The 26,133-nt window shown below is 40.6% G+C and overlaps 1 protein-coding gene across 2 annotated transcripts in view; it reads right to left on the bottom strand.

Moving 5' to 3' along the window:
* The window catches only part of FGF10 (fibroblast growth factor 10), a 90,909-nt gene extending 65,282 nt beyond the window's left edge, over positions 1-25,627 (bottom strand). The window contains exons 1-2 of one of the 2 annotated variants that reach the window (XM_054031284.1): positions 25,441-25,627; positions 24,339-25,045 (exon numbers count right to left, since the gene is read on the bottom strand). In XM_054031284.1, coding sequence (XP_053887259.1) covers positions 24,339-24,672 — 334 coding nt within the window. In that variant the 5' untranslated portion in view covers positions 24,673-25,045; positions 25,441-25,627. Of the gene's footprint in view, positions 1-24,338; positions 25,282-25,440 lie in introns of those variants that run through there. The other variant, XM_054031283.1, reaches the window with a different exon arrangement.
* Positions 25,628-26,133: the final 506 nt, after the last annotated feature.

Below are 26,133 nucleotides of genomic sequence, written 5' to 3'. Positions count from 1 at the left end.
TGCTCTCCAATCTAAATCTTGGATATCATCTTATATGAGGTTTCCCTCTAGCCCTTTACTTTCCTGGCCTCAATACCCTCTTTATTTCTTTCATTTTCAAACCTTCTTTCATGCTGCTTCCCTCAATGCAAGCAATGACCTTTTTACCCCACTGTGACCTCACCTTCTCCCTTGTTTAAATCCCTCCTAAGAACTCACTCTTCTTGCAAAAAAAAATCAACAAACAACTGCAAAAAGGGATAAAAATAATGTAGCTAAGGTAACTGCTTCTTCTGGATTTCCCAATTCATCTTGTAGTCTATGCCTGTCTTCTGGAGTGTGCGGTAACTGGGGCATGGGCTGTCTTGAAATCTATCTACTGACCAGTGCTAAGCACACTGTCAGCACTTAAAAATAATAAATTGGAATACATTTTATCTTATTCTGTGCTTTCATGCTAAAACAAACTCTGATCTACCATGGACTTCCCCAGGACATCTGATGGACTGATATTTGCTCCCCTCCTTCCTTCTCCCCCTAGCTAGCACTGATCTACTCTCACTACTCTCATACAGCCTTGCCACCATTAGTTCAAGACACTCTCTTCAGCTCCCTCTATCTGGAACATCATTCCACTACTTCTTTCTGGTATTGACTCTTCATCTGTTTTCAAAATCTTCTGAACACATTTCCTTCTCTCCTCATTTCTCTTTCCCTCTACTTATGTGTTTCTATATTTCAACTTTGTACATGTAGTATTTAATTCTGTAAGGTGTTATAGGACAATGTCAATATGAAAGACAAACCAAATGTACTACATAAAGCATTGGGAAGTTATAATCATTTGAATAACCAGTCATCAACATTCATTTTGTTAATGGAAAAAGGGAAAGGAAGAGCACATTTTATCCAGAGACATCCAAGCCCTAATCATTGGGAGTTCTTGTGAAATAAGGTACTACATAGAAGGAAAATGAGTGGCAGGCTCTACTCTTTAAACACCCTGCCTCAGTTTCCCTCTCTGTAAAATAAGAGAAATAATACAGGGCTGTCGTGAGGATTAAATACTTAATGTTTCCAGAGCACTTTGAAAGTGAAAGGAACTATAACATTTTCCAGTCTGGGTGCCTAAATCTATAGTTTGGCACCTATTTATTTACTTTAAGCACCCAGATTGGAACTTTCGGATTTGAACATTTTGATCTGTGTTTTTTTTTTTTTTTTTTTTTACTGTTGCTTGGGATCCTGCTGGCCCTTCCATCTCACGAAAACTAAACATGGAGTATTCTAACATAATAGCTCAAAGTACAACAGTATCACTATTATAAAATGTAGAATTTTGGACCGTTAGTATAGGATACTGCAATACTTTCTTTTTTTAATAAAGGACTCTAATCCAGTTGAAAAGTTTATTTTACCATCAGTTATTTTTGTTTAGAGCTATTTCAACTTCTTTTTCTCCTAATGGAGGCCAATTAGAATAACGAGGGCAAAAGGTTAGACATACATCTGGTCTCTCCATTTAACATCCAGGTTTATCTTTTACATCATGCTGACAATAATTTAGGGTGGGAAAAACCTCCCAAAACATTTGTATATTTTTCCATTACAAAAACTGTATCCTCCATTTTTCACATATTTGACATCTGAAATAGCTCAAACAAAAAGAAAAAACCATGCTTCTTAGCTTAATGTTTAATTGCTGGAGCCAAAAAAGGTGATGAAATAAGGCAGGTCTTGTATAGCTGACACTGTTTAGAAAGTAGGGTATACCAGGCATGGCTCTCATTATATTTAAGTGAATTAGTCTGTTTCCTTTAAAAAGGAGAGATTAACAAGCCACCAAGGGCCTGGTATGGGGTTCTGACACTTTTAGTGGCTTGTGACATATGACTTGTGAATATCAGCTCTCCTTCAAAACCAGAAAACAAATCTACCCTTAGTATAAGGAATGCCAAAAAACTGATACCAGGTTATGTTAGCTAGAATTCATTACTGGGATGCAAAAAGGAGGAAAATCCTTTATCTGACTAAATGCTGGGATTATTATTAGACATCCTGTAATCATTGAAACATTTGTCAGCCTTTATCTGACAGCAAACAGCTCCATCTGAAAGCAGAAGTACCCTATGGCAAGAGAATATGTACAATAAATTGTCCTTTGAAGGAATTCAGTCATGGGCTCAAATAATGGAATGATAACATATAGCACTTTTTATTCTGAGTTTTACAGACTGAGCCTGATTCTGCAAGGCCTTGAAGTTGATCCTATATCAGCAGTGCAAGGACCTCTTGTGAAATATGCAAGAACATACTTAAATAGCTATGCCCTTAAGGATTTCTTTGGAAAAACTCATCCCTGCAGGCCTTCTATTAGCCATGTGTTATCACTGCATATTTGCCAGTATGTGATAGGAGTTCCGCGTACAGAAGACTTGCAGCGTCAGTCTTGGAATTTATACAATGCCACTGAGATTTAGTCACCGTGGTGGAGAGTGCAGCCAACCAGTGGGGGAAGAGAAGGACATAATTTTGGCCAAGAACACCGAGGCAAACACCAATACTTTCATGAAAAGTGTCATGGGATCTTGAAAATTCATATACAGGTGACTGGACCTTGTTCTTCTCTGAAATCTGCAAGAAACTCAATGTATCTACATATGAAGATGAAGAATTTTGTAAAGAGATATGCTCTAGTTCAAATGGGAATTAATTCAGGGAAGTCCTATGGCCTGTGTTACACAGGAGGTCAGGCTTGATGATCACAGTGGTCCTTTTTAGCCTCATAATCTATGAACGTGTGAAGGGTTGAATTAAGCTTCACAGGATCAGGGCCGCCCGAGGGGGGGGGGCAAATGGGGCAATTTGCCCCAGGCCCCGCAGGGGCCCCCGGCCCCGCCTCCGCCTTCCCCCATCCCCCGACGCCTCAGCGCGCTGCGTCAGGAGCAGCCCTGGACAGCGCTGCAGCGGCCTGGCTCTGGCGGGGCCTGAGCTCCTCCCGCTGAGTCAGAGCCGCGTGGTAAGGGGGCGGGGCTGCGAGCTCCGGTCCCACTGGAACCACGCCACTGCAGCGCTGTCCAGGGGCCAGGGCAGCTCCTGACGTGGCACGCTGAGGCTCCAAGAGAGGGGAGAGGAGGCAGTAACCCAGGAGCGGCCCTGGACAGCACTGCTGGGGGGGCGGTCAGGTGACGGGAAACCAGGGGTGTTGGATCGTGGGGGTGGATAAGGGTCAGGGCAGTAAGGGGACGGGGAGGTTGATGGGGGGTGGGGTCCCGGGGTGGTGGTTGGGGGGCAGTGAGGGGACAAGGAGCAGGATGGGTCGGGGACTCTGAGGGGGGTAGTCAGGGGGCAGGAAGTGGGTGGGTGTCGGATAGGGGCCAGGCTCTTTAGGGAGGCACAGCCTTCCCTACCCTAACTGCTCATTCAGCAGTTTGAGGCTTGCAGACAGCTATTTAACACAATGAGCCAAGCTGTTATCTTTTCCCTTAGAGCTACCATCCTTTTCACTTCTCAAATGCCAAATTATAACACCATTTTAAATGCTAGAGGCAAAGCGGGGTTTGAAGTGGAGACTGACAGCTCGCGACCCCCAATAATAACCTCGTGACCTCCTGAGGGGTCCCGACCCCCAGTTTGAGAGCCCCTGGGTTAATTTAATTTTAGCACCCCGTGTCCATTCATATGCATGTGCTATTTTGAGCATTTCAGTTTTCACCACATAGGCTCATCCCAGATTCTGGAACAAGCTCAAATGCTCAATTCATGGAGTATGTACATAAGCTATACTAAAGACAAACCCACAGTAACTGTCTCCAGTTTGTGAGGGACCCCATGGAGCCAGTCTCTAGGAAACAGATAAATTCATGGAGGTTAAGTCCATTAATGGCTATTAGCCAGGATGGGTAAGGAATAATGTCCCTAGCCTCTGTTTGTCAGAGGGTGGAGATGGACGGCAGGAGAGACATCACTTGATCATTACCTGTTAGGTTCACTCCCTCTGGGGCACTTGGCATTGGCCACTGTCGGTAGACAGGATACTGGGCTGGATGGACCTTTGGTCTGACCCAGTATGGCCATTCTTATATTCTTATGTTCTAATCTAAATGAACCCAAAGTTATGGAGACAGATATGACTCAAGGAAGCCAGCAGAGAATCTGAAACCTGGAAGAATCTCTGACTGGATGGACTCAGGCATTTGGTCACAAGCTGAGGTGGTTCAAAAGTTTTGGATTTTTTTTTAAGCAGAATTTTTTTATTGTTTCTTTAAACAATCAATCAATCAAACACAGCAAGCAGCAAATATTTGGCCACACACTTCTGAAACCCCAAACCATGTTCAAGTTTTGGCAGACTAATTTCAGCTTTTCAATTAAAAAAAACCACAACAAATTTTGAAGGAAAGCAGACATTGTCCATGATTTTTTCTGCTTTTTAAAAACCCCTAGTTTTTGATCCAAAAAAAGTTTTCCAAAAATATTTGTCCAACCCTTTTAATGAGCTTTAGTGCCTTTTAGCACTAGCTGATGCTGAGAACCAGTGATACCTTGTAAAGGTGACTTGGAAAGAAGTTTTCTCAAAACTGGGTTTGTGCCGAGATGTGGAAAGTTTTTAAATGTTTATTTTTCCCAGGGCCGCCTGGGGGAGAGGGGGAGGGGGGCAAGTGGGGCAATTTGCCCCAGGGCCGCAGGGGCCCCCACGAGAATATAGTATTCTATAGTATTGCAACTTTTTTTTATGGAAGGGGCCCCCAAAATTCCTTTGCCCCAGGCCCCCTGAATCCTCTGGGCAGCCCTGCACAGGATACAAAACTTACAGTTCCAGGGAATTTTAGAAATGTAAAAGCTAGTGCTTAGACTATCTCTCTGGCTTTTGCTGGTTGCATACAAGTAGGACAGATATACTGAATCATCAAAAAAAGTGAGGTGAAAATTAGCTTCCCGTGAAAATTAGCCTACTTTTTAGCAGTGCTAGAAAACTTTATTGGCATCTAATAAATAACCTATAATTTTAAAAAATGAAACCAATATATTTTACTTAATAGGGTAGACAAATTAATTTATATGTTTGTAATACTTAATAGGTAGATAATTCTTCCTTACTACACTAATATTATATTTCAAATGTTTTTTATGAGAAGTATGTTTCAGAAGAAAAACTATGTTCACTCAGACCATGACTTCCCATTCAAGGGAGTCCAATTCCCTTACAAATAATATTGAGTATACAGTATAACCCCGATTTTATGAACTAATTGGGGATTGAATACTTCATAAAATCAAAATGTTCATAAAATTGAACATCTCAGAATTACAGTAGGTAGAGTGTATAAGTTAGTCATTCAAGGATAATGTATATAATGAATGGTAACAGATATAACTCCATCTCTCCTTTCCTGACAAATCTCTGTCTTTTCAAACCTGTTCAGCTGTGTGAACATTGGTTGAAGGACTGAAGTCATGACAGAAAGAAGAAATTGGCATCAGGAAAATGGTTCATATAATCGGCTGTGCATCAGATCAATATTAATAAAATTGGGGCTTTACAGTATGATCAGGTTGCACTAGAAAGCTAGAAAAAACATTTTAAAGTTTGTCAAATCTCATGTCTCAGGGCATAAAAATTGTTAGTTGGGGTCATTGTCCCTGGTGTTATAGCTTTGCACAGTTTGATCCATTATTCATTCTACACTTACGTGGCATTAGTCACTATCAGTGACACTATATCAGATTAGATGAATCATTGGTCTATTCTAGTCTGGTAATTCTGATGTTCTTGCATCAAATTCAATGAAAGAAAAAGAATTACTTTGGCAGTTAGTATGGCATTTAATAAGCTTTTACATGAAAATAAATTCTGTGGTGGAAAATTCCAGTCTCTTATGAGCATTTGATACCAGGAAAGAGCATAAAATGGCAGCATGTAAAGGAACTAAGCCAAATACAGGCTGAGATGTAGCTCAGCAGGATATAACAAATTGTTATCTCAAACCCTATGTAGACATTTTGATTTTTTTAACCCCAGGCATATTGCTTTAGAACGATCAGTTCAACGAGCCTGCCACATTGCTAATATGCTGCAGATTGTGGTTAGTGTCAATTGTTACATACTGCCAAGTTCAACTGAACACATTTTGATTAATGCTTGTTGCATGGCTGTGGCATCCTGATTACAGGGAAAGCACTCTTAAGACCAAACGTTGCCTTTCTTAGTCATATAAAACCTCCTCTGAGATCAGTGGGCATTTTGTGTGTGTAAGGCAAGCAGGATTAGGCCCATAAAGTACAGTAGCTTGTGTTACTGTTGTTAAGTGTTGGTTAACAGTATAGACTATAACTTGAACAGAAATCATCCCTATTCATGTACACGTGTGACTACAGCAGGTAGGAAGATTTTGCAAAAAATGAAATTTCAATGAAAAAGCAGATATGGAATGGCATATACATTTTCTGAGGGGTTTTTTTGTGAACAGGTCCACAAATGACATATTAGAAAACAGTATGGATAGCAGCTGATAATGCTTATGCTGTAGTTGTGAGGCTTTATCCTAATTTAATTAGAAAAGCAATTTTCATCAGTTAGCAGAGGTAACATGGTACTTAGTATATTGACTGTGGATGACTGTTTACTATGGAAAGGCAGAAAACATGTGGATCAAAGTCCTGTTGGTGCTGTAATGTATTGTAACAAGTGATAGAGCTGTTTCTAAGGGCGTTTCCATCTATTAAATAAAAAACCCATTAAAAGAACATTTAGGTTGCAAAGTCAAGCACTCTGAAGTTAAGAAATACCAGACTTAAGGTTCCTTGTACCTCAGTTCAGCCCCCTTGCGCATCTAATGGGAAACATTGGGCCACCTTAACCATAGGCATCACTTGCTACATTGCCTATAATGTAATAGCAAGTTACAGGATGTTCCTGTGTACTGATCTTCTTGCTTGTCAATATCGTTCAAGACTTTCCTGGTGTGAGTATGGGCCTTACACCGGCAGCTTCCCTTCAAGAAAGCCTACAAATGACACAAACTGGCAATACGGATGGGATTCTGGGATAAGCGATCGCTGTTGACACTTCCTTAGTCAGTGAAGCAGCAATTTTGTAATATTTTATTTCAAGCAGCACTAAATATCTTTCTGAGCCTATGCAGGGTGGCTTGGTTTATTGGACATATGGATCCCTATGATGAATTATATGTTGAAAGACTAGAGCAGATTTTATTATGCTAATAGCACAGCAGATACAAAAGCTAACACCCCTGTTTACCTGTATGATCTATTATTGCGTACACTCACAACACCAATGAAGTCAATAGAGCAGAGTTTCACAGAGATTATTATAGGTATTTTACAAGGTCTTTGTCTCCAAATCCTCTTATCATAGCAAAACATTTCCTGTTGCTTAAGCAGAATCAGCAACATGTGGAGTCCACAAGTGACTGTGTGGTAGAACTGTAGAAATTAAGCAAGCATGATATATTTTGAGCAAATCTGGATGGATTGTTTGGTGTGTGGTCTGAGGCATGAAGACACAGAGAAACGGAAGTTGATCTTCCGTGTTTTCCAGCTGCAGATGTGTCTATTTTAATGAAGACTGCAGCAAGAGAAGTAGAAGAAATGACCAAGAGTGATGTACACCAGATTAATGTTACATTAGCCAAGTGTCAGACTGAATAATCTTATTGTGTTTTCACTGCAGTCAAATAGATTATAAACTAGAGGACTGTCATTTCAAAGAAGAGTTATACCGTAAGTGCCATAAGAGAAGGCAAGTAGAGGGTGTGTGTGTAAAAGTAAATTCAATTGTGGCAAATTCAGCCAAAAGAATAAAGCCCTAGGATGCCAAAGGCATGATGACAATAATGAAAAAAAGGGAGACCCCAACTCTAAGATATATTTAGCACTTCAAGGAGGTGTAGACTGATTTGGAATAGCCTAACATTGTCAAAAATTGATATCATGATCAAATTCCTGTGACTAAAACATATAGGAGTATATAGGGAAGGGGAACAGACAGAAGCTGTGCTCATGGCATATTTTCTAAAGCGTCTACATTTATGTTTTTATAGAAATGTTTTATAATAATTACAGAGAGGCCCAACCCACAGAATTAAGATCTAGTCTTGAAACATCCCAAATGTAGGTCTTTAAGATACAACCATTTCTGATGTTTAGCACACCTTGTCTGTCATGAATGTAACACTGTTGTACTGTATAATCAGATTTGGGCTCACCTTGTTATAAAGACAAGACCCATTTGCATCTGTAGCTATACTGTTTGGTCACTGGCTATTATATTGTTGATGTTTGTATTTATGTCCAGCTAATACAAGAAGCTGATCCTATAACACTGGTCTACAGTTTTTGAGAAGTCGTCTGCTTCAGAGATAAAATGTGCTATTTATTATGTATTTTGATGTGCTGAATTCAAATATGACAATTAAAACAACTGATTGGCTACTGTTTCTAAGATATTGAAGTTTTTACATTTTACGTCTATGTATATTGTGTAGATAGTAGAGTTTTAATCATAAATTGTAAACCTAGGTCTTTTCATGTGTTTATGGTTGCTTTACATGATAATATTTCACCTCTCCTGTTTATGTAACACTTTAAAAATCAGCAAAAGGGTTATATAAATAAAATTTATTATGAAACAAAAGGCAAAAAACTATTATGTACATAGTTTAATCCTATTCAGTGTCTACTCGGCGCTTCTTGGCTTGTCTCTTGTATTCATTAAATGGAGCATCTCTTGTCACTGTCCAGCAATAGTCTGCAAGCATTGATGGGCTCCATTTGCCCTGATAGTGTTTCTCCAATGTTGCAATGTCCTGGTGAAATCGCTCGCCGTGCTCGTCGCTCACTGCTCCACAGTTCGGTGGAAAAAAATCTAGATGAGAGTGCAAAAAATGTATCTTTAGTGACATGTTGCAACCAAGGCTTTTGTATGCCTTTAGGAGGTTTTCCACCAACAACCTGTAGTTGTCTGCCTTGTTGTTTCCGAGAAAATGTATTGCCACTAACTGGAAGGCTTTCCATGCCGTCTTTTCCTTGCCACGCAGTGCATGGTCAAATGCATCATCTCGAAGAAATTCACGAATCTGAGGACCAACAAAGACACCTTCCTTTATCTTAGTTTCACTTAACCTTGGAAATTTTCCACAGAGGTACTTGAAAGCTGCTTGTGTTTTGTCAATGGCCTTGACAAGTTCTTCATCAGACCCAGCTTGATGTGTAAGGGTGGTCACAAAATCTTCCTTGATTCAACAAGTGGTGGATGCTGAACACTTTTCCTCCCAGGCTCCAATGACTGTCGGAGTGGCCAATCTTTCTTCATGTAGTGGGAATCTCTTGCACGACTATCCCATTCACACAGAAAACAGCAGTACTTTGTGTATCCAGTCTGCAGACCAAGCAAGAGAGCAACAACCTTCAAATTGCCACAAAGCTGCCATTGATGTTGGTCATAGTTTATGCACCTCAAAAGTTGTTTCATGTTGTCATAGGTTTCCTTCATATGGACTGCATGACCAACTGGAATTGATGGCAAAACATTGCCATTATGCAGTAAAACAGCTTTAAGACTGGGTTCAATGAATCAATGAACAGTCTCCACTCATCTGAATCGTGAATGATGTTGAGGGCTGCCATCACACCATCGATGTTGTTGCAGGCTACAAGATCACCTTCCATGAAGAAGGATGGGACAAGATCGTTTGACGGTCACGGAACATGGAAACCCTAACATCACCTGCCAGGAGATTCCACTGCTGTAGTTTGGAGCCCAACAGCTCTGCCTTACTCTTGGGTAGTTCCAAATCCCTGACAAGGTCATTCAGTTCACCTTGTGTTATGAGGTGTGGTTCAGAGGAGGAGGATGGGAGAAATTGTGGGTCCTGTGACATTGATGGTTCAGGACCAGAAGTTTCATCCTCTTCCTCTTCCTCGTCTGACTCAAGTGAGAATGATTCTGGTGCATCAGGAACCGGCAGTCCTTCTCCGGGGGGTACTGGGTGTATAGCTGATGGAATGTTTGGATAATACAGTCCACTTTTTCTTGTTTGACACATCTTTCCCAACTGGAGGCACCATGCAGAAGTAACAATTGCTGGTATGATCTGTTGGCTCTCTCCAAATCATTGGCACTGCAAAAGGCATAGATTTCCTTTTCCTGTTCAACCACTGGCAAAGATTTGTTGCACAAGTGTTGCAGCATACGTGTGGGGCCCACGTGTTGTCCTGATCTCCAATTTTGCAGCCAAAATAAAGGTAATAGGCTTTCTTAACCATAGTGGTTATACTGCGCTTTTGTGATGCAAAAGTCACTTCACCACAAACATAGCAGAAGTTATCTGCACTGTTCACACAAGTAGGAGGCATCTCTGCTCACTTTGGCTAAACAGAAATGTGTCCCTTTGCAAAATCAAACACTGACAAATAAGAGAGCACGACACTGGATGATTTCTAGAGCTGATATAGGGCAATTTGTTCAGCAGAGTGATGTAAGCTTCGTTATGATTGCATCATCCATGACTTCTAGGAATAAATAACATGATGCAATTCATATCATGTATGACACAATACCAGCTTCAGATTGCATCATTCATTGTTTTGCCTAAAAAGCAAGTACTGTCCAAACCCAGTCATAGATTTATTCATAGATCCAGTCAAAGATGTATTTTAGTCATTTCTGATTTAAATTGAGATCCCTTCCCTTTATAACTCACTTATCCTCTGCCATTCCCAAGTCAAGGGTTGTATATACTGACCCAATAGCATATCTTGAAAACTAGAGCCAATCAACAGTTTTAAGCATCATTTTCGTTCTCAGTGACCCAGAATTAGTAAAGTTTGACTACATTTATTTCAGAAGCATTTTGGCTGTAGAGTAGTGTAATCAATAAATCAACGTATTGCATAATTTTGACTAAAGAGAGTGCATGTATTGTTAGTTTGTGCTATGCAATGTAACTGAATGATCTGCACAGTGCATTGAATGAGTGAAGCTGTGAAGCAGAAGCAGTTAGAGAGGTTACCAAGTTTTATTTGATACTTTAGGGCAATTTCCCTCACTTTCAGAGATCTTTGTTTCCCTTTCCCCAACATCATTTTAATATCCCTAAACTACTTGTCTGAAAACATAAATCATACCATGAAAAAAAATCATCCGTATGGTTATATACAAAAAGAAAATCTTGGCTCAGGATTGCCTAAAAATGGTCATTTGATGAGACAGTAAATCCCTTGTTGTTTACTTCCTCAGAAGTCAATGATATTGAAGTCTGCAAATTGCATTGAAAGCTATTATTCACCTCTTGTGACCTCTAACTTCATCTCATCTTTAGAATAATCTGAAAAGAAATAAACCTCCTGGCAGTTTGTGTACTTAGATGGGAATCTTGATTAACTGTTTGCAGGACTGAAATAATAAATGCACATAATGTAATAAAACAGTATATTGAAGTCTTCACCTCGGTCTCTCTCTATACTACACACACAAAAACTATGTTAAAAGAACATCATTAAGGTTGCAAAGTCAAGCAGTGAAAAGTTAGGAAATGCCCAAATTAAGACTGCCTAAGCAACCTTAATTCTACCCCCTTGTGCACATGCAGTATGACACAGTCTCTAATTACATCATCACATACAATTTTTTTCCACAGGATCCTGCCTCAGTCAGTGCAGAGGAGGAACCGCTCTGGGGATGAAGCTTGGTTATATAGTGAAGGAGACTGGTATTTGTAAGCCCACTGGTTCATTTGTTGCAGAACCTGGAAGGTTGTAGTAAATGGGGCAGGGGATTGGAGGAAGAGAAAGGATGGTCTCCCAGCTAACTAGTTCCCAGTCCCAATTTCCTTGCCCAGCTTCTCATCCAATCTGTTTCTCCCATACATGCTCACTCATTCTCAGTCCCTCCCATTTCTCTCCCAGTCTCTTTGCTCAGCCTGTCCAAGTCTCCCCGTACCCGCTCCCAGTCCCAGTCTCCTTGCTCAATCAGCTCTAGTCTCCTCTGTCCCCTGGTTCCCAGTTTCAATCTTCTTCAGTGGCCTCCAGTCAGCCTCTCTCACCCCCAAGCTCTTTGTCCAAATCTATGCTGTCCCTCCTCCCCAGGTCTGGCTCTTCTGCTCTCTGCATTTGAATCAGACAGCTACCTGCTCCATGCTGCTTGGACCCAGAGGGGGAAAGGGGATGTCACTGAAAGCATAGGAAACAAAAGGCTCCGTGCACTCAGTTCTGGAATCCATTCCTGGCACTTCCAGCAGCCTAGAATTGCAGGTAAAGTCTCCCCTCCTTAGGGCCTTAAACTTCCATTTCCTATTAAACTGATCCATTTCCCATACATTGGAAGACTAACATATACTTCATTACTCGCTACAAATATATATCATAGTTGATACACATGTAGTTAAAATACCTGAATATACAAACTAGTAAGGCTTACACAATAAAGATATTTCATAACACTAGACAGATCATTTATAAAAAAAGATTCTTCTATTCCACCATCATATTAACTAGTCAGAAACTTTGCAGAACTCTGACATAACTTAGTATACTGAAGGATTGTGCTTCTTTTGAAAACTTTACTACACTTTAACAAACAATACACAATCGCAACAGTGTAGAGAATATTTCCATTACAGACAAAAACAATGGGACAATGTTAAAGTTGTGTGTATGGGTTGATAGTGAATGAAACGGGTTCTGTGGCAGTGGGGAACAGGCTTTACTCTTCATTTTCACACAGTATTTCCAAGTTTGTTAATTTTTCTAAAATTTAATAGATTGTTGTAAACAAAGATATTAAACTTAGGAGTGCTGGCTATATTGCACTGAAAAAAAAATTCAACCTTAACTCTTCTAGCAACAATTTTTGATTGTGAATGCTCTACATAGCTAATAACTTCTAGGGCAGTGTATTTAAAGCAAGGTGTTTTCTTTCAGTTTGTGTATTTCATCTCACCAGTACTCATAATACTGAAGTTGTGACATCAGCTACAGGTAGAAGGACATAGCAATAGTGCATATTGTCACAGATTCTGGGGAAAAGGAACAATCCAATTCCCCATTGTGTGTGGATGGACCAGAGCCTACATAAATACTGGCTATCACTGCGTGGCATGTACAGAAGCTGCAGTGAATACAATTTCAGCCACATTACTCTAAGACAGGGGTCGGCAACGTTTGGCATGCGGCTCACCAGGGTAAGCACCCTAGCGGGCCGGGCCAGTTTATTTACCTGCTGACGCAGCAGGTTCGGCCGATCGCAGCCCCCACTGGCCATGGTTCGCCGTCCTGGGCCAATGGGGGCAGCGGGAAGCAGCGTGGGATGTGCTGGCCGTGGCTTCTCACCGCCCCCATTGGCCCGGGACAGCGAACCGCGGCCAGTGGGGGTTGCGATCGGCCGAACCTGCTGCGTCAGTAGGTAAATAAACTGGCCCAGCCCGCTAGGGTGCTTATCCTGGTGAGCCGCGTTGCCGACCCCTGCTCTAAGAAATTGTACACATCCGTTATGGGTTTGTGACTTCACACGTTCAGGGTGAGGGTGGTGTCTAATTAGCACAGTAGCTCACATACTTTTAATTTATAAAAACAGTTATGTTAGAATAATCTGAGTGACTGTGCTAATGTAACCCATACCTGCTTGGTGTGGCACTCTGTCCCCCTCTAGTGGCAACCAAACCAGCTAGAGATGGATGATTCTACTAGAGCCTTGGCTAAACAATATTAATTTGTTGGCTCATCCATTAAGTTCCAGAGGTCCTAGGTTTGATCCCAGCCAACATCGACTGGGGTCTGTCGGTGTTGAGCCTCAGATCATTCTGAGTGTATATCAAAATGTTTCCAGAATCCTTCTCAAACCTCAGCCTTGTCTACACCCAAAAATTGAACCAGTTTAACTAAAATAATTTTTTACATCAATTCAGTTAAACCTGTCCAAACCCCAATGTGGACACACTTAAACTGGTTTACACCTGTCTTATAATGACTTAGCTCAATTCAGTTAGTATGAAACTGACTGTACCAATACCTGTGTTAATTCTTTGAGCATGTCCAGTATGCACTAGATGTTTCCAGAAGCCTTAGGAGACTCAGACTGAGCTGAGTATTTGTGCAATTAAAAAAGTGACATGCCTTATCTGCAACAAACCTGCCTCGTGACTGCATATGAAACATTCCATGCCCTACCTTGCTGGCTATACGTCCCTCGCCCTCCACACACGCAGACAGCACATGCAGCTGCAAAATTTGCGGGGTTGGGTGGGGAGCCTACAAAAATATTACATTTCCCCAGGTTCTACACTGTTTTCTTGAGACCGTTTGATCATTCCATGGCAACATCCCTCTGAGCCCCCGGTGGGATGATGTGTAGGGAACAATATGTTTCAACAGGGGTGCTGGAACAATTTGTATAATGGGAGTGCTGAGAGCCACTGCACCTAACTGCATATAATAGAAACCACTTCAAGCCACAGAGTGTGGCAGCACCCCTAGTTCCAGCACCTCTGCATTTAAACGAAGAGCAACTCCAGTCCCTTAAGTAGGATTTCACACAATGGAAGATTTTCAACATTGCTAAGTCAAGGCAAAAGAGAAAATCACTCATTAGAGTAGATACTCGTAAATAGGAACGTATTTGTGCTCTTTTCCTATATTGCTGTGAAGAGGCTGCTGCTGTTATGGGGAGTGTCATCTGACCAAAGGCAATCTGCTTTTTTTGATATGTAAAACAGCTACAGTACATGCTAACAATCTATAATGGCAACAATGCGATGTATGTTTATTATTATTATTGCTACAGTATTACATTAATATATATTCTGCATTTGTAGCCTACTACCATATTGTATTAAAAAGTGGTATTAATTGAGTTAACTTATTAAAGTATCAAGTTTTATTTTTATGTTTTAAGATCAAACATCAACCATGACAACAAACACAGCCTCTTGCTCTTACTTGTAAACATATTTTGTACTCGCACTTAACTGTAATACTTTGTATGCACTGTAAGTCACCCTGGATGAGGATGTCTGCTATGCAAATAAGTACTAATACTGTAATAACCTAAATTAAAGTATATTCCACATCAAAGTGTATTCTATTTATACAGTGAGTATCAAATTGTAAATTAAGAATGGAGCAACTCACTCATTTCTGGTGCCAGAACTCTGTTAATTTGCCCTGCTTCTTCTCAGTCACAATTTTGTTTTGAAGATGTGATTCAATGTCCCAAAAGAGACCTGTAGACCCTATCACCAAGTCCTTCTAGCTGTGAAAAGTGCCAACGTGTGTGCAAAGCCTCCAATAGTTTGGAGTTTGTCAGCGGTGGACCGTCATCAAAATCATCCTCACTCTCTTGATTATTGCCTCGATTATGATATGTTTCATCAACCCAAGCTTATTTCTCTGGCCTTGCAGCAGCGCTCAGTACTTCTTCATTGGTTAGCTCTCTGAACATGAGCAAATCCTCATCCACAGCAGCTACTAAGTCCTCTTTTTCCATGTTGACCGGCAGTGGAACATCGTTCAGGGTGTTGTCAAACTCTTCAATAGCCTTGTCTAGCACACCTTCCGCTAGCACAACAAATTTGCCTTTCCTGAAAGAGTCGGAAATTGTTGTCAGCTTTACATCTTGCCATGCCTCAGCAACAAGATGAATGCAAGCTAGCAAATTTAGTTTTCAGGACTGTTGGGGTCCGCATCAAGAGCAACAATAATCCGGTTTGTGATTTTTGATCAGTAATGTCACTTCATGTTGTTAATCACATCTTGATCCATAGGTTGCATCAAAGATGTAGTGTTAGGGGGTAAGAATTCCAGCTGAATGTTCGTGAGAACTACTCCTTGGGGTGTGCAGAGCAGTTATCCAATAAGAGGCATCTCTTAGGGCTCTGCGAGCGAAGCTAACGATCCCACTTTTTTAGCCAGCTGATGAAAATCTCACCTGTGACCCAGCCAGTTCCTGAACTGACATAACTGAGGGGAAGTTTCCTGAAATCCTTCAGAAAGCATCTAGGTCATTTTACCTTCCCAATCATGAACAGCGGTCATTTGTCATTCCCATCCGTGTTGGCACAGACAAGCACAGTTACCCTGTCCTTTGAAGCTTTCCCTCCTTCTTGCTTTTAATTTTTTTCCCTACATGTCCTCTGTCACAGAGCCTTTCAGATAAAGTCCTGTTTCATCAGCACTGTAGATGTCAGCAGGGAAAACTTTTCAAGAATGTGAGGAAGTTTTTCATACTGTCACTGCTAAGCTGCTGGTTTGTCCGCCCACAGCTTTTTGACATGCTCTTCTTTGAAAGTGACATTGAAGCGTTTCTTCCATCTGGTAAACCAACTGTCATTTGCCTTAAAATCGTTTAATCCAAGTGAAGCAGCAAGCTGAAGGGCTTTTTCCTTGATTGTGGGTCCAGCAAGCTGTGATCCCTGTGCCCTCTTCTCCTTGAACCATATAAAGAGAGCTGGTCGACATCAGGGGCTTTTCCTTCACACCCACTCTTACAGCAGCTATTCAGCTGTCCGACTTCGTATTTAGCCAAAAATTATCCTTCTGCTTCCATATTCTGCATGCAACTGACCTGTGCAACTCCCACTTGACTGCAACTTGTTTTTGAGTAGCCCCTGGAATTGGATAGTCTTGAATAATCTGTACTTTTTCTTTCAGTTAGAAACTTCTTGGCATTTTGTCTTGGCATTTACCACACACAAAAATGATGCATGTAAGCGGAGTATGTAACGTCACAATGTCACAAATGTTGCTCTTATGTGGTGGCTATGTTGCTGAGTGGACACTTCACATTAGGGAAAGTGTTCCCAGAGGCAATGTTGCTGGTAAGCAGCAGTTGCTCTTACAAATTGTTGCTGCAAACAAGTATCAAGAGAAACACTATGTGGAAAGTTAGGGAAAAATTAAACAGCTTTTTGTTTCAGCATAGTTTAATTTTTGAAGTTTGCCCCAGTGTGTGAAAATTCCTCCTTAATCACAGAAGATATACAATACTGACAGATTATTTAGAGCTAAACATGTAAGGAGATAGGCTAAAGAATTATTAGCCTAACTATAAAATAAGGTAATGCTTTACTACTTACACTATGAATCTATCAAGCAATAATTGGATGCACGTGTTAGTAGCAGTAAAAAGGTATTGTCCAGTTCTCCACCTTACATGGGAATATACTTTAAGTGTTTTCTTTGATTTACTGTTCCAATTAGAACAGAATGTTCAAAGAAAGAACAAAAGTGACCTGATTTAAAAGCAAAGAGTGCCTTTAAAGCTATTGTTTTGCATGTGACCTGGCTCACATTTAAATTAATTGAAACTCACATTTGTGTAAAACTGTACCCCCTCAAATAATTAATTCAGTTTTAATAATCCATTCAATGATGAAAGTGTACACACTTTTTTCCTTGAAGATTTTGGTGTTTATAGACAGAGACGGCTTTCCAGGAAACAGGTTGATTTCTTCTTAAAGCTTTGGATGGCATGTTTTCTGTCTGATTTCTTCTTTATTCCATATTGTAAAGCCTCTTTGTTCATTACAATGAGTTGGCACTAGCAACAAAGGCAACTAGTACTGTGAGAAAATGATTTTCCCAGTCCACAAAACCAAGTAATAAAAACCATTGATTCAACAGAAAAAATAAAGCATCTAAATAATAAGAAGCCATAGACATTAAAATACTGGAGAGTTTTTTTTCAATTAAACAAAGCTTTGGGGTAAGAGAAGGATAATCTCTTTGTTAGCCATGCATGGTCTGACTAGTAATAATAGTGCATATGCCAACATAGAAATTAAAGTATATTGGTATAGAGTCCATTTGTAAATCCTCCCTCCATTACACATCAAAGAAGTTGTGTTTCATATCCTGGAGTGAGTGATGCCAATTTTTCATTTAATTCCAACAAGATAATATCCACTATTAATGTTGACAAATTTTGGAATTATACAACTATAAGGAACATTTGTACTATTTTAAAGGCAAACGAGATCATAAAAGTCTTTAGAAATAAGATTTAAAAAAATACCCTGGAACAATGCACTTTAACACTCCACTTCTTGCTGCAGCTGCACAGAATATTGATGACATTAGATTTGTGTGTGAACTGTAATTTTAATTCAATACATTTTTTTGAGTAATTAAAGTCTCTGAGTCAAGCTTAGGAGAAAAATGGATAGACTCTAGAACTACTCCCATAGTGGCTGCTTAATCTCTCTATTGACTTTGTTGACACCATTTCCACCTCCTCAGCTGGAAAACTTTTGAGAAAAAACACAATATTTTTTTTCCATTAGCACTCACATGAAGGAGGTTCTACCTTGTTTGTGTTTAACATTCACGAATCTTCAATGTGATAAAAATAATTGGGAACCACCAATAGCTTATCTTGAGAAGACACAAAGGGTGGAAAGACCTGGCTTGCAAATATAAGTTTTCCTTCAACAGATAAGGCTCTGTAGACGAGCGAAAATTTTATTCCTACAGGACCTGATCCAACTCCCACTGAAATCAGTGGCAAGACCCCCACTGACTTTAATGGGAGCTGGATTGGGCACATAAAATTGGAGACTCAAGAAGGGCACTTGAAAACATTTTAAAATGCCTTGTTTCAAGACAGAGGTTCTTACACTATAGTGGAACATGTTTGAGAAATTTCATACTGCCCTGAGCCACATATTACAGTCCTTACCAAGTTAAGACTGAAATAGCAGTGTGGAATATGTAAGCTTACTTGTCCTTGGTCTCATATTCTTCTTAGGTTGTCAGGGTGATCCCCACCTAATGCTGTCTTAGTCTTCTTTCGCAAGTGGTTATAAATCAGATTTATGAAGACAAAAAGAAAAAAAAAAGACTCCTTACAACTGTAAATGTTAAGAAATTTATGATAAGGCTACACTATCGGTGTGGAGGGTCCACATGGTGGGAATGCAATCAAGGTAACAGGAGAGTGTCATGTAGACATTAAATAATACAATTCCTTCCATATACATAAATCCCAAGTGTCTGTGCTTGTATTCTGATGGTTATAAATTATGTAACTGAACTCCAGGAACAACCTAGACTTAAATGAGATACCAGTTAAGTAATAAAAATATATAGATTTCCTTCCCAGGAAACAAAAGTATTTATTAGGAAGCAGTATATGATTTCCTGAGGTCAATTTTTTAAAAAGTTTTTTGAACTGTCAACAACATGTAGTAACTCTTTGCAAAAAGTGATACCAGGGAAATACATGATCCTGGAAAGCAGTCTTTCATTTAAAAAAATATTGTTTAATATACTAAACTAACTCTGAAAGAATTAAAGTGATCTCATACAGTCTGTTTTAATAATATCCAGTATTAAGACAGCACTGTTTGCTCAATGTTCTAGTCTTCTATTTAAAGTTGTGCATCTGATCTTATTGCAGCTATCTCACTGTTATTTACAATCAAATTAAATGGTTTTATTACACCTGGGAACAGTTAAACATTGGCTTGTCAGCTGTAAACAATTACAAGAGACAATGAAATTAGTAGATTTTTCTTAAATAGTCATGTATCCTTAATCTAATGTGCCACTGTTAACATAGGTGACATTGATGTAGATTTTCTTTGTGCATTATATATCGGATCCAAAGTTCACTGAAGTCAATGCAAAGACTACAAGGGCCCACTGAAGTCAATAAGTAGGTATACTATAAGATACAATCTCATCTGCTGTAAATCAGTGTGATTCCACTGATTTAAATATAGCTGAATCCGTTCATACTAGCTCACAAACCCCTATGGTGCCAGCCTAATTTGAGTGTAAGTTCCTTGTGGTGGTCACTGTGCCACCTTCTACAGTATGTTTTGTACAGCACTGTGCACATTGAGCCTTACTGAAAGTGAAAGCCCACGGGAGTGAATGGGAAATCTTCCATTGATTTCAATGAACTTTGGACTAGGCCCATAGATTTAATTCAACAAATAAATAACTAAATAAATAAGCAAGCCCAGTTCTGCAATTTCTATTAGGCTGCAGGACTTAATAACTATGCAGTTCATATTTTACCCTCTTCCCTAGTTACTGCTATCCCTATTAACATTCATATCTTGCATACTTCAAGGCCTTCAGACAGTTGACTCTTTAGTCAATGTTTTATTGTTTTGGACAGTGTAATACTAAAAAGACTTAATGTATGTTTACCTTAGCCAACTCATCATATGTTATATGGGCCAAAATTCACTCTCCATTAGCCCTGCACAATCCCACTAATTCCAGTAAGGTGCAACTGGGCCATATGTCTACACACAGCAATGCCTCTATCTTTACATATGCTAAAAGCTCAAAACTCTTCTTAGCCATCTCAGGCCTTGGCTACACTTACCAGCTAGTTCGACGGCTGGAAATCGAAGTTCTGGGTTCGACTTATCGCGTCTAGTCTGGACGCGATAAGTCGAACCCGGAAGTGCTTGCCGTCGACTGCGGTACTCCAGCTCGGCGAGAGGAGTACCGCGGAGTCGACGGGGGAGCCTGCCTGCCGCGTGTGGACCAAGGTAAGTTCGAACTAAGGTACTTCGACTTCAGCTACGTTATTCACGTAGCTGAAGTTGCGTACCTTAGTTCGAATTAGGGGGGGTAGTGTAGACCAAGCCTCAGATGTCAAGTTATAGGCAATACTTTTGTAATTACTCAGGGCTTTTGTTTCACACATGCTCACAGTCACTGGAGAGCACTACAGCTGTTTTATTCACTTCTAGAAATGAACTTATCAGGAGCTGTAGCAAGAGGACCTTGCAGCTGCAACACTGAGGTAAGAAGAACTAGTGCTGAGTGGTAGAGTTTCAAGGGCAAAGCTCTAGATGTAAAGAATAATAAAACAAAACCTAAACTATACTATGTATATCTAGTGACAGATATACTCCAGCTATGATAAATTATGCAAGCTCCCCCAGACTTCTTACAGAATAGTCATCATTCACCCGTTCCGTTATCCTGGAGGTATGTAAAGGCTGAGGTAACAGTTCTGGTGTAATCAAGTTGGAAAACAGCTGCCAAAGTAAACCTTTATTTAGTGCATACTATATAATATTTATAGAGCAAAGCTATGAATGCTTCTTAAGCCATTTTAGGAACTGGAAACTAAATTGTACTTTCTGAAGGTTTATCCTGACTTTCTCCGACTGTTTCTTTTACTTCATAGCATTTCACTGGCAAGCAGCCATTAAAACTGTTGTCTAATTACGCAGCATATCAGAAGCTTGCAGCCCCGTAGATAACATTTTTTGTAGTATAACTGGATTTTAAATATTATCATCTGAGTGAAAGAAGTTAATCCCCAAATTAACATATTTAAAAAATAAAGCCATGTGTGTCAATAGTAATCATTATTTGTCTAGGGAAATGTGATTTTGGATGAGGAACTTATTTCAGAGGTTAAACACCCTAATATTTAACAGACTACAATTTGATGGGCTGGCTAGATGGCTTACCCCTTAGGTATGGCAGAGGTTTAGTCACATGTAATTACACATTTAGACAATATTTTAATGATGATACAAAATACTGCCACTGACTCAGTCCGTCTGGAGATCATGGTGGTGTTCTGATTACATAGCCAGATGTTAAATTATGATTCACAGAACCTATGCTTTTCACTTACAATGTTTTGAAATGCATGTTCTTGAAATTCAAGGCAACATAGGTGGGGATCATTTAACACAGTTGTGCACTTTCATGAAGACATTTTAATTTGCATTGGTATGTAGTTAAAGAGCAGTGTAGATGTTTGACTCTTTTTTGATCTGATAGCAAAAACTTAAATATTTACTAAAATATTATATATCTAGATGGGTTTGCTTTTTAAAGGTATTCCAGTACTGTGCTTCATTTACAACAAAGAGTCTGGTGGCACCTTAAAGACTAACAGATTTATTTGGGCATAAGCTTTCGTGAGTATAAACCTCACTTCTTCGGATGCAACATTTAAGCACTCTCAAGTTATTCATTTTGAAGAAACTGTGCCCTTCATTTACTTTATGTAAACTTTGCTGATAACAAGCTATAATTATTTTGTAGTTCTGAATTAATGCTTGACTTATGTCACTTGATGATTACCTGTTTTGTTCATTCCCTCTGAAGCACCTGGCATTGGCCACTGTCAGAAGACAGGATACTGAGCTAGATGGACCATTGGTCTGACCCAGTATGGCTGTTCTTATGTGCATGGGGGGGGGGGGGGGGGAAACAGGTAAACAAATCTATGTTTTATTTAATTTTTGGCACTGTGGACAAACATTCTGCAAATCTGAAAATATCTATGACGTGCCAACAAGAATATCAACTACCTTCTAATTTTATTATGTGTTAGATGAAAAACAAAAAGTCCTAGGCATAATGCCAGATAGATTAAGGGGAGTTGCTCCTACCTAAGGACTGTAAGATTGGGGCTCTGATCATGTGTGTGTTTGTGTTTCCTTTTATTCTCTTTCCTCAGTTAGGGACTCATCCTGTAGGCACTTACACATGTAGGTAACTTTATACAAATGAATAGCTGTACTGATTAAAATAGGACTACTCACCTGAATAAAGTTACTTACCTGCATTAATGTCTGCAGAATCAGACATTAATTCCCATTCCCTTCCTGAAGCAATATGCTCACACAAAACCTATTTATTTTACAAGTAGAGGAGTACACATTTAGAAACATTTCTGAGAAGCACAGTACTCTGCACTATTAAGAAACATGGTACAACAATGGTAACAGTTAGATGTACAGGCTAACCTACCAAAATGAAGTCTTCAGCATACAATTGTATCTCATAAAACTATTTTCTATGAAAATTAAAAGACTACATGGTAAAGCCAATCTGCTTTGACCCCTAAAGCATTACAACATAGGTCTAACACTGCAGAATTAACACTTGTGATAATATAAAATATGAAAATAAGTTGCTAGCTGTAGCAAGTGGAAGCAATGACACAAGAACTCAAATGAAAAAAAATGCATATTATGGAGGTGTAAAGAAAGAATACAAGTACCAGAGAATTAACTGTAATCTTTTTTTTTAAACATATAACATGGCATCCTGCCAAACCACACTCTGTACTTTACTTACTGTTTCAAGCAGCTCTCATTTAGCTACCCATTTATTTTTAGTTTAGCAGGGCATATATCCCTAGGTATATTTGGATTTACAAAAACAACCTAAGCCCAACCAGCTGCTCTTCACCGGTAGGATCAAATAAAGTAGCTTTCTCAAACATTGGTATAGCACAGACTACCTTTCCAACACACGGGTGTTGGCATTTAAGATTACATTACAATGTACTGTACATTGGTATTTACTACAGTTCCCCACCCCACTCCACTTGAGATTATTCATTTTCTTGCCTGCACAAAAATTACATTTCTCAAGACTGACTACCAGAAATATATTACCAGAGACATAATATTACTAGAAGCCTAATTAGTATTAGAGAAACGTTCACTCTACGGGGTAAAACTACAGCCACTGAAACTGCCTTGTGACTTTTACTTTGAAAATATTTCTTCTTTAAGAAACGATGACAATGAAATGTGTGTGAGGTCCGTATGAGTACAGCCCCAGATGTTTACGATGCAATAGTAGTATAGCAGTGCTGCAATATGAGAGCTTTCCGAAGAAAAGAGTACAACAGGACACCACAAAGCAGCACATATGCTATTGACAACGCAGACATGAGCATCATGTTACCAGAGAGAAGGCAGGGCAAAGACAAATAGCAGCAGTGGTGCCTTAAAAGTTAACTTCATGGGCTGCAATCGCTCAAAACCCAACAACATGCAGGGACAGAAATCAAAACCAGAAAAACACTTTTCATGGGATGGGGAGTGGAAGGATGGGGGGCGGGGAAGAGAGAAGTAGATAAATCTTGTGGGGCTTAAAGGGAGGCGGGGAATCAATGTATTGTTTTAAACTAGAGTTCACATCAAACCATTCTAATGACAGGGGATAATTGTTTTCAGACTCAGTAGAAAATACCCTCCCTCCCCCCTTTACAAATCTTTCTAAGTTGCTTTTCTGCCAGCCCAGGAAACCAATTGTGTTCACTCAAACCATTTGCAAAACAAATTTCTGGAGAGAGATGAGATGTGCAGATAGGAGAAGGATGCAGCGAGCAGAGTCCAAAGAGACACCACCCCACCTCTCCCTGTCACCTTCCCAAGCAAGTGCTCTTGAGAACTAAAAGTTTGGATGGCAGGGTGGGGGGTGGCATGTGAGCAAACGAGATGCACTAGTAGTGGGGTGACTGTCCTGGTTGTGTAGGGCTTTTCTGGGGGGGGGGGTGATATTGATTAGGCTCCCTCTGGGCGCTCAGTTCTCGGGGGCTGCGGGGAATCAGTACTTACTGTACGGGCAGTTCTCCTTCTTGGTCCCGCTGACCTTGCCGTTCTTCTCAATCTTGAGAAAGTACTTGTTGTAAGAGTAGAGCTTCCTCCAGCGCACATCTCCCTGGAGGTGATTGTAGCTCCGCACGTGCCTCCCCGCACTGGCAGGAGAGGAGAAGGATGAAGAGGAGGAGGAGGATGAAGAAGACGCGTTGGTGGCCTCCGGGGACCGCATGTCCTGGCAGATGACAGACCCAGAAGACACCAAGAAGAGCAGCAGGAATAGGCAGCAGCACCAGCAGCAAGGCAGGTGGGAAAAGGCTGAGGCACCATTTGTCAGTATCCATTTGCACATTGTACTGAAACGCTGGGCGCTGGAAAATGTCTCATCAGAAGAAACATACTGGAAGGGTAAAACCTGGTAAAAGGCAAGTGGAGAGCTGGTGGCTGCTGCTTCTGGTTAGAGCCCTCTGAGCTCTGATCTGGCCTGAAGTGAGTGCACCAACATCCATAACTCGGGACAAATCGCCTCAGAAGTTGCTGCCTTTTTAATCCTTCGAGTCCTCCCTCACAGAAGAAAGTTGGTGGGGTTTTTGTGTGGTGGTGGTGGTGGTTAATCCTCTCTCCTTTTATTCTCACCCCCCCTCCCCAACCTGGTCTGAGGCTTCCCCGTGGTTATTTCGTTCTCTTCCTCCCTCCTTTCTTTACCATCTTAGATGCAGAAAGGTCTGAAAAATAGATGACAGCAGAGTGAACAAACGATAGCAAAAATAAATAACGACTAGAACCCAAGGGGGTACTGGAAGGGGTTTCTTGCCCCAAGCCCACCCCCTACACACACACACACACACACACACACACTTGATGGCTTTTGCACCTTCTTCTGATTTCCCCACCCCCTTTCCTTGGCAAAGCGCAAGCCAGTTGTACAACTCGTCCCTTCTCACTGACAGCCCAGAGGAGGCAGTTTCTTTGTTTTGCTTTGAATCCTTCAGAAAGTACCCAAAAAAAAAAAAAAAAAAAAAAGAAAGCTCCAAAGAGAGAGAGAGAAATCCCAACTTCTCTCCCCCGTCTGGTTGTAAACAGGTTGGAAGCTGTAGCCTCAGTGTATGTCAGTGATTACAAGCAAGAGGTGGGATGTGCCTCTGGTGGTCAACCCTTGTTTGCAGGGGGTCAAGCAGCGGTGGGACATCTGAAACCCTTTTGCAGCTGGAGTGAGCAAATGCCTGCTGTGGAGGGAGCCTCCGGACGGAACTGCCCTTGCTTCCTCCCGGTCTGCAGCAGAAGCAGCAGTCTTCAGCTCTTTGCTAATTGCTCCTAAAGAGTTCTTCTCCTCCGAGTGCTGGCCACCAGCATGGCTTGGAGACTCATGCTTTACTAATTTCCCTGTCTTCCAGGCTGAACCAATCCACTCTAGGGAAACCCCCCTTCTTTCCTTTCTTCCTTTTTTTTTTAATGCTTGTTTTCTAGCGCAGGGTTTTATTTTATTTTTTTGGCAGTGAAGTGCTTGAGAGAACCACCTGGAGCTTGTGCTGTGCTGACTTCCCCCACCCCCCTTCCTGGGTTAGAGAAGGGATCGGGGGCGAGACTGGTTAGAAGAATATAGTGCAGACAAGCCCTGAAAAGTAAGATTATATGTTGGTCAAGGAGAGTAAAAGGGAAGAGACATAATTAGCTCCCTTTCCTTCCCCTTTGCCAGCTTCCATGGAGGTCTCTCCCCCCCCCCCCCCTTTAATGTACCATTGATTTCTCGCTTCCGTTGCTGAAATAAAAAGTTCACACTTTAGCCTGCTCTTCCTTTTAAGCCTCTCAAGAT

The sequence above is a fragment of the Malaclemys terrapin genome, chromosome 6 (assembly GCF_027887155.1).
Source record: "Malaclemys terrapin pileata isolate rMalTer1 chromosome 6, rMalTer1.hap1, whole genome shotgun sequence".
NCBI classification, from domain to species: domain Eukaryota; kingdom Metazoa; phylum Chordata; order Testudines; family Emydidae; genus Malaclemys; species Malaclemys terrapin.
The sequence above is the reverse complement of the archived record's forward strand: the minus strand, read 5'-3'. Positions and strand labels throughout refer to the sequence as shown.